The 9139-nt window shown below is 58.5% G+C and overlaps 1 protein-coding gene across 1 annotated transcript; it reads left to right on the plus strand.

Annotated features, from left to right (window-relative positions):
- Positions 1-3478, plus strand: ULK3 (unc-51 like kinase 3). Its single transcript, XM_075713916.1, is given in 16 exon segments — positions 1-102; positions 379-519; positions 721-841; positions 957-1061; positions 1149-1292; positions 1390-1472; positions 1571-1726; positions 1805-1910; positions 2036-2076; positions 2194-2296; positions 2402-2466; positions 2587-2665; positions 2755-2795; positions 2871-2927; positions 2929-3051; positions 3322-3478. Coding segments are annotated over 16 exon segments (1599 nt in total). The 3' UTR covers positions 3454-3478.
- Positions 3479-9139: the final 5661 nt, after the last annotated feature.

The raw sequence follows: 9139 nt of genomic DNA on the forward strand, positions 1-9139 counted from the left end.
ATGGCCGGGGCCGGCTGGGCCCCGCCGCGCTTGGACGAGTTCATCCTCACCGAGCGCCTCGGCGCTGGCACCTACGCCACCGTCTACAAGGCCTACAGGAAGGTAGGGCCGGGCCCGCTGCGGGGACCCCCTCCAGGCCCCCCCCCCCCCCCCGTGGGACCTCCTTTTCACAGCCCTCCATATGGGGCACCATCCCTATAGCCCCTGTATGGGTCCTGCGGCTCCCAGCGTGGGACTTGTTCCCTGTCACCCCCTTACAAGGAGCTCCTTGCCCCCCCCCCCCAACCCGAGACCCCTCTGGCAGGCAGGGGAAGGGCCCCCAGGGTGGCTGTTGGGTAGGGGGGGTACGGGGTCTCCAGGGTTGGCCCCTCTCGGCAGAGGAACACGCGCGAGGTGGTGGCCATCAAGTGTGTGAGCAAGCGGAGCCTCAACCGGGCGTCAGTGGAGAACCTGCTGACGGAGATCGAGATCCTGAAGACCATCCGCCACCCGCACATCGTGGAGCTCAAGGACTTCCAGGTGGGGCTGGGGACTTCCTGGGGCAGGGACTGAGCCAACATCTGTCCAGCTCAGGTCCTGGGGTCCATCCTGGCTCTCCAAGGGTGTATCCGTGGGGCTTGGTGCCAGCAACTGGGCAAACTGGTCCAGGCGGGCCCTGTGTGGGTGGGATATGTGGTGGGACCGGCCAGGGTGGTGTGACGGGGTCCTCTTGCCTCGCAGTGGGACAGTGACCACATCTACCTGATCATGGAGTTCTGTGCTGGGGGGGACCTCTCCCGCTTCATCCGGATGCGCAGGATCCTCCCCGAGAAGGTGGCACGTGTCTTCCTACAGCAGCTTGGTAAAGGCACCCTGCCCAGCACCTGCGCCGGCTCTGTCGGGTACCCTTCCCAGGGGTTTTTGGGGGCAGGGCTGCAGTGGTGTCCCTCCTGCTACGAGCCTGTCTGCCCACCCAGCCTGTGCCCTGAAGTTTCTCCATGACCACAACATCTCCCACCTGGATCTTAAGCCACAGAACATCCTCCTGAGCGCCCCGGAGAACCCCCAGCTGAAGCTGGCAGGTCAGGGCAGGTCCCCAGGGAGGGGCTGGGGGTGTTAATTCATTCTCCCCCCTACTCCACAAGCTCTCCTTGCCCCTTCTCCCACAGATTTTGGATTTGCGCAGCACATGTCGCCATGGGATGAGAAGCACGTTCTGCGGGGCTCCCCACTCTACATGGCCCCCGAGATGGTGTGCCGCCAGCAGTACGATGCCCGGGTGGACCTGTGGTCGGTGGGCGTCATCCTTTATGGTGGGCTTTTGCTTCTATCCCCCCCCCCGGGGCTTGGCTTGGGGCTGGTTTCCCCATCTCCATCTCCCCCTACCGCTCCTTTTGCCCTCCCCCCCAGAAGCGCTTTTCGGGAGGCCACCCTTTGCCTCCCGCTCCTTTGCTGAGCTGGAGGAGAAGATCCGCAGCAACCGGGCTGTTGAGGTAACGTGGGATGGGACGGAGCTGGGTGGGATCTCGCAGCCCGTCCCCGTCCTGGGGCTGCAGTGGGGCTGGTGGCCTCGCCCGTCTTCCCTTCCCAGCTGCCCAGCCGGCCCCTGCTCTCCCTGGAGTGCCGGGATCTCTTAGGACAGCTCTTGGAGAGGGACCCTTTGAAACGCATCTCCTTTGAGAGTTTCTTCACCCACCCTTTCGTGGATATGGAGCACGTCCCTGGCCCCGAGAGCCTCTGCAAGGCGGTGAGCGGGGTGCTGGGGTGCTGCTCCCTGGGCATGTGGGGGGGCTGAGCCCTGAGCCCCACCCCCCGTCTCCTCCAGACCAACCTGGTGGTGGAGGCGGTGAAGAAGGATCAGGAGGGGGATGCCTCTGCTGCCCTCTCCCTCTACTGCAAAGCCCTGGAGTATTTTGTGCCAGCTCTGCACTGTGAGTCCACCCTTTTTGGGGGCTGCATGGGTCCTGGGTGGTGCTGGGAGCATTGGGGGGCAGCACCCTGGGGGAGGCCAGTTTGCAGCCCACCCACCCCACTGTTTGGTCACTCTGTCCCCCAGATGAAAGTGATGCTCGCCGGAAAGAAGCCATCCGTGCCAAGGTGAGCCAAAATCCCTGGGGAGGTGGGGGACAGCATCCCCCCAGCTTAGCTTGCAAGATGCTCCCCCATCCTCTGTCCCCTGTGGCGGGGGTCCCCTCACCCCCCTGCTGTGGGCAGGTGGGGCAGTACATCTCCCGAGCGGAGGAGCTGAAGGCATTGGTCACCTCCAGCAGCAAGAGCCTCCTGCAGCAAGGGAACCCAGCCAGAGAGCTCCTTAAAGGTAGTGGTTTTTGGGGACCCCCAGCATCAGCAGAGCAGGAAAGGGGCACCCAGTGGGGTTTCAGGCTGAAGGGGGTGCTCCCCAATGCAATGTCCCCTCTTGCAGAGATGGCCAAGGACAAGCCTCGGCTCTGCGCTGCGCTGGAAATGGCTTCCGCCGCCATCGCCAAGGTGAGGCGTGGATTTGGGGGTCCCCTCTTGCCTCAAGTGGAAGGGGAAAGAGCAAACCCAGGTGGGGAGGGAGCTGGCATATCCCCCCGACTGGAACCTGACCTCCAGGGTCACTTACAGGAGGAGGAAGGCAAAGATGATGGTGACACCCTGGAGCTTTACCAGCAGAGCCTGGGGGACCTGCTGCTCCTCCTGGCCGGTGAGTTGTGGCTGTGGCAGATGCTGCGGGGCAGGGACGGATCCTGCACCCGTGGCTGATCTGACGGCACATCCCTCTTCCCTCTGCAGCGGAGCCTGCAGGGAGGCGACGGGAGCTGCTCCACGCAGAGGTGAGTGCCAGCTGTGGGACAGCAGCGTGTCCCCATTGGCATGGGTTTGAAGAGACTTTCCTCTCTCTCCACCAGATCCAGACCCTGATGGCCCGTGCTGAGTACCTGAAAGATCAGATAAAGGTACGGCTACTTGGGAGGGACTCTGGAGCGTGCTTGTCGGGGGTTTACAGGCTGGAAAACACTCCTCTCCCCTGGTAGATGCGGGAGGCGCAGTCCATGGGCAAGGAGGCACTGGCAGAGCCTGTCCGGAGCAGTGAGTCCCTATCTCTATCCCCTCTGATCCCTTCAGAGGGGGCTTGGTGGAAAGGGCCTGGGGAAGCGGCCCGCCTCGTGGCTGCAGTCCTGCAGCAGGGAATATCCCTACAGCTGCTGCAGCCATGGGGATATTCCTGCCTGTGGGTAATCGCAACCCTGCATGCCCTCCTCTACCCCCCAGCATGGGGTCATCCATGCCTGGGAGCCCGCTCGGGCTGGGTGATGGTGTGTGCAGCCAAGTGAGTGCCCTCTGTCTCCCTCGGCCCAGCCTGTACCTTGCAGTGATGCCCGGGAGCCAGCCGGCGGGATGCAGCTCACCGCCCTGGCACTGCTGTGCAAAGAGATGCCATCGGTGGGGTGGAGGAAAGATGAGGCTTTCGTCTCAACTGCATCGGGGTAACCACCTTGGGGGCTCACCCTTGGGCTTCCACCCCCTGAGGGTCCCACGGGTGGGTCTGCAGGGCCATCTGCCCCTCTCGCCGGGTGCTGGTGTCAACTCATTTCCCAACAGGCAGAGTCCCCTCCCAGCCCTGCGTCGACCGTCTGCTGCCACAGCCTCCCCTGACCATGGCGGGCGGGTTATTCCACTCTAATTCCCTCCACTGGCTGCGATGGGCTGGGTATTTTTATCCTGGCACTGGGCTCTGGCAGAATATCCCATCCTGCCAGTTGTAAACATCTCTTGCCTTTTTGGCTGGAGGTTTCTTCTACCTCCCAAATCTTCTGGAGGAGCCCTGAGCATATGCACAGCCCAGACCCACAGAACCCTGCCGGTAGCTCCAGGCTGTTGGTGATGGCAGCAGGCAGGGAGTCGGGGATGCTGCCTGCGCCTGCTCTCTGCTGTGCCTTTCTCACCCAGCAACTACCTCTCTGTGCCCACCGCTGCTCACCCAGCCTCAGGCACCCAATTGCACTGTCCCAGCCCAGCTGTACCTCCGTCTTGCTGCTGGAGCATCGGTGTTGAGGCTTTTGCTTCCTAAACCTGCCTGCACTGGAGTCTGGCGGGTACTGTCTGCGTTGATCATTTGTGTCATGAGGTGTTATGGGTGCTCAGCGGAGCCTAATTGATTGTGCATGCTTCTCCGTGGGTATAGTCGTCGAATAAAACAGCTGAGCAGAAGTCAATCACCTTCAGGGACAGAGTTGCACGGCTGCAAACAGTGATACCTCCCCGAAGGCAGAGCCTGGGTGTCCTGCCTGCTCTGCTCCTCAGGGCTCTGACAACCCGAATATCCAAATTATATTATCCCAGGAGCCCCCCCAGCCCTGCAGAAGTCACTTATCTGGGGTGGTGAGGTCCACCTATCCTGCAAAGCAAAAGACTTTTCTCGAAATCTACTGTATTTCAAGGGAATGTAATTTATTGTCTTTAATAAACACTTACTTTGTTTTCTCCAATTACTCCGGTCTCAGGTTTGTGCTTTAAGACCCAAGAGGGGTCTCCAGCCAAGCCCAGGACCAGAGCCGGGGGGTCCCCTCCTCTCCTCCAGCCAGCGCCGGCTGGGAGTGCCCTACCTCCCCATACTCCCTGGGGACACGAGGCAGCCAAAGCAAGGTCTGACCTTGTTTTTGCTTCAGGTTTTTTTTTTTTTTTGTGGTTGGTTTGGTTTGGTTTTTTTTTTTTTTTTTGTGTATGCATATAAAACATCAAGCAGAACAACATGAAAGATTATGTAAAATCACATTTACTCCAATAGATTTTTATGGCAGGTGAGGAATGGCTGGACTGGGCAGGGAGGTGTGGAGGAAAGGCAGCGGGGCTGGAGCAAATGATGGGGTGATTTTTGGGGGGTCCCAGGCATGGTCTGAGCTGAGACCCCCAGCACAGCTCCTCCTGAGGCTGCCTTCACCCCAGATGCTGCCCCATAGCGTGGTTTCTTCCCCCCACAGTCCTAGCCTTTATTCCTTTGCCAGCTGCTCCATGCCCAAGCCATTGGAAAGCTTCTCGTGCAGATGTGGCAAGGCATTTTTATGTCTTTTTTCTTTTTTTTATTATTATTATTCTGAGCAGAGATTATATCCTGAGGCTTTAAAGAGCTTTCAAACCCCCTGCCCTCCCCCGGCCCGTGGCTAGCGCAGAGCTGCCGGGGATGGCTGAACTGGCTGGCTGCAGCAGCCGGCGCGGATAATCGCATCTGCCTTTACGCTCTGCTGAAGACGCGGACGAATCCGGAGCCTTTTGAAGCGGGGAGAGGCTCCCGCCTCTTCCCTGGGGGTGATGGAGCTGGGGGTGCCCCAGCTTTGTGTTGGGGTGGATGCGAGTCTCTTCTGCGTCAGGGCTTGCAAAGCGCTGCCCAAATGTCACTGCACAGGCTGAAGGGAAGGAGGCACGAAGCGAGCAGTCCCCAGCCTGGCAGCGCGGGGCTGGCTCAGGCGGTGGCCTCTGTCACTCGGCATGGCTTCGGCTGCAGCGGGAAGGAGCGAGCGCTGCCACGCTCCAGCCACCTTCTCCCATCTGTGTCACAGCAAAGCCCGCTGGGGACACGTGCTGAAGTGGTCCTGCCTCCTTGCATCATCCAGCCCTTGCAAAGGGCTCTTCTGACCCAGAGCCTCCCGTGCATTGCTCACAGGGTGGCTCTTGGGTCCAGATTGTCACCCAGAGAGGGACACAGCAGTGGCAGATGGGTTTATCACCCTCTTTTAACCAGCCTGTGGGTTACTTGGTGATGTGAGTTCAAACACTTTTAAAGAAAGAGAGGGTTGGGGAAAGCTGGGTCAGTGTGTGGAGCCAATCCCGGGCTCTCCTTCATGCTCTTTAATCCGGATTAATCGCAATATCTGGACCAGCAGTGCAGTGACACTGCAGTGGGATGGATGGAGCCATGCCTTCCTGCAGCAGCTCGCAGGGAGGTTTAATTGCCTGCAAAAAGGAAAATGAAGTGTTCAGAGGGGATCCCCTATCCTTTGATGGCAGTTCATTTGTTTGGGCACTTTAATGATTGCTCATTTAATGCTTTGGCCATTGGGGAAACCATTCGCATGATCCCACACTCACCATCAGAAAGGAGGCCTGATCCTGCAGCCATATGATGAGGGGTTGCTCCATGTCTGGTGCAGGAGGGTAGGAGCTCTGCCTGCCTGCAGGGCATTTGTTTCTAAGCTCAGCTCTGGCAGAGACCCTCCAGCACCCGGTAAGGGCTTGCTCAGACAAATCCACCCCAAACCTGGCCCCATAGGTTAGGGAATTATATGGGGGTTTATAGTGTAGAAGAGAAAAAATAGACTTTCTGCTTTAATCCACACTAATTCTTTAAGTTTTTTAGCCTGTGTGTTGATGCCTGGAGCGGTCGTATGGCGTGCAGGCAGCCAGGATGCTCGGCTGCAGGGATGCTGAGGGACCTGGCAGCGGGGAATGCTGGCAAACAGAATGCCTCTCTCGATGGGCAGGCGACAGGCAGGAGGAGGGCTGCCTGCCCCTGCTCCCCCCACCCCAAACTCTTCTCCCTGGTACGGGCCCTGGGCCAAAGATGGGAGCAGAGCTACGGGCTCAGGGCATCCTCGGAGCTCACGCCGTTTTGCCGGGAATGCTTTGCTGAGGCTTAACACATTGCGGAGCCAAGCAGGAGAGTGCATGCTGCTTGCTTTTCACATGCCTGGGGGTCATGGTGCCTCCTAAAATAAACCCGCCGAGCTTCACGCGGCCTTTGCATGGTGGCACGTGGGTCGGGAGCAAGCGTGGAGCAGAGCCGAAGGTCCATGGCTGGGGGAGCAGGGAAGAGGGCCAAAATAAAAGGTGTGGGGGAGAGGGTCCAGGCTGTGTCCCAGTGGGGTAACACTGGTTATGGGTGGGGATGAACCAAAGGGCTGCATCCCCCAGCCCCATGTCCCACCCTCTGCTCTGGTGGGGATCCCGGTCACCTGCGGGATGTTTTATCAATCAAGCCTTGCCATCAGTCGGGAATTTAAAAGCCAAGCCTGGCTGGATGGCTTGGCTTAGTCAGTGCCTGCTCTCTGCTATCCCTTTCCTGGTGGGGGATTAGATGAGCTTGGGCTGATCCTCATCAGGTATGATCTCCTTTCAAAGCTAAAGCTGCTTTTGCCAATCTTCCCTCTCCTTTCTCGCCAGCCTCCAGTGCCACGTGTGGCTGGGTTAGGACTCTGCCTGGGGCAGATGTCCCTGAGCCGCTGGTGGGTCCCTGCGGGGCTGGAGAGCAGCCTGGTCCCTGGGGCTGGAAGGCTGCGATGTGGGTCTCCATGGGCAGAGCACCAAGCCTGAGCTGCGGGCCAGGAGGCTGAGCTGCCTCTGTCTGTCTGTCCTGCCAGCTAAAGCGGTGGCTGATTTCTTCTCAGAGGTGAGACAACCTCTGACTTTGGAGGGTATCAGGAGTTTCTCATGACTCCCTGCCCCCAGCACGATATTACCAGGGGGCTGGGGGCAGAAAGCAATCTGCTGGCCATACCAGGGAGCTTTTCCCAGCTCAGCAGCTCCAGGCACAGCCTGATCCAGCATCCTTGCTGCGATACTAATACTAATACTACTAATAATAACCATCTTCCCAGCACACACACCCCCCCCCCGTGTTTTCCTGGATCACCCACCCCCCCTGCAAAAGCAAATTGCAGTTATCTGCTCCATTGGGATTCGGAGCAGTAAATTCCCAGCCTGTGCCAGCTCTTTGCAGGAAGCCTCACTCCAGGAGCCCACCACCCACCGGGATGCTGGCAGGCCGGAGCTGCTCTGGCTTGAAGTCACACCTGTACTTATCACAGTCTTGTCCCTGCAGAGATGTGTCCTTGCTCGGAGCAGTGCAGTGGACATCCTGCAGTGCCCATGAGACTGAGGAGGAGAGCTGGTGAGTGATCTGAAGGCTTTTTACTAAAATAGTAAAAAAAAATCTGTGAAATCTGGGGGGTTTGCTTGCTTTTAAACCCGGCTGCTGACAAAGAGCTGCTCGTAGCACCCCTTCGGTAGAAAACATGGCAGAACACCCAACCACAACCAGGTATGATGCTTTCTTCTGGATGATGCTGCAAGAGATTTCTCCCTTGAGCTCCCATCACTGCTCCCCCCTGCCCTGTAAAGGGGATGTGCTTGACCTCCCTACACCCCTTGTACCTTGGGGCACCCCAACACCTTTACCAGGAAAGCACTGCTCAAGGAGAGAAAGAAATGCATAGACATCTCCTGGTATTTATTCCACCGGTTATAACAGTACCATGGCACAGGGACAGCATAGGAGATGGAGAGACACTCAACTGAACACAGCACACAACTACAGCACAACAGAAGAGGAGGATATTTTCCCTTATCACTTTGTTCTTCTCCTGGAAGGAACAAGGACACGAGTGGATCCCACCCTGGGAGAGGGAGGGTGAGCCACCACTGCTCCAGGGAAGGGCTGGTGTGGGTTCAGATGAGCACCCAGGAGGGGTTTTATTCCTCTCTCACATTAACTCAGGCTTCAGCCCTCTGGTCCTCAACATCCCCCTTCCCGCTGGGCTAAATGGGATCATATAGCAGGTCCTTCCTGGCTGACTCCTTTCAGAGGGGCCCTCAAGGGCAAAGTGGTTGGTATTTCTTGCACAGACGGGATGTTATTTCTCATGTGATGGGTATGGGATGCAGGGGGTGGGGAGGGGGGGCAGGCATTTTGCATTGTGACTCGTCCTTGCAAAGCAAATTGGAGCTTCCCTGTCATTTCTAGGAGGCTCGGTTGAAATGTGCAGGCAGAGACACGGCGTATGGCCACCGCTCTGCTGGAAAGCCGTTGCCTTCCCATGCTGACATGGTTCAATAACACTCCAAGGTCACTCAGGGCTTTCCTTCCCTGCAACCACCCCAGCTCTTGCTAAAGACACCCACTGCCACGGGCACAGGAGGAGGCATTGGGGTATGGGGGGGGATATGCTGGCTCTTTGCTCTAACCTCAGACCGGAGAACAAAACAAAGACCACACGACAGGGACATCAGGGTCAGGGACTTGAGGCTTCACACAGCTCAGAAGGAGGACCCGACTCACACAAGGCAAGGGTGACAACATCAGTGGGGTCCCCACTGCAGGCAACAGCCACTGCCAGACCCTTCTCTGCGTCCCCTCCCTTCTCCCCCACCGTCACGTTGACGGGGAGGGGGGGGTTCAGCCGGG

Source organism: Pelecanus crispus, chromosome 7 (genome assembly GCF_030463565.1).
Source record: "Pelecanus crispus isolate bPelCri1 chromosome 7, bPelCri1.pri, whole genome shotgun sequence".
In the NCBI taxonomy this organism is placed as follows: domain Eukaryota; kingdom Metazoa; phylum Chordata; class Aves; order Pelecaniformes; family Pelecanidae; genus Pelecanus; species Pelecanus crispus.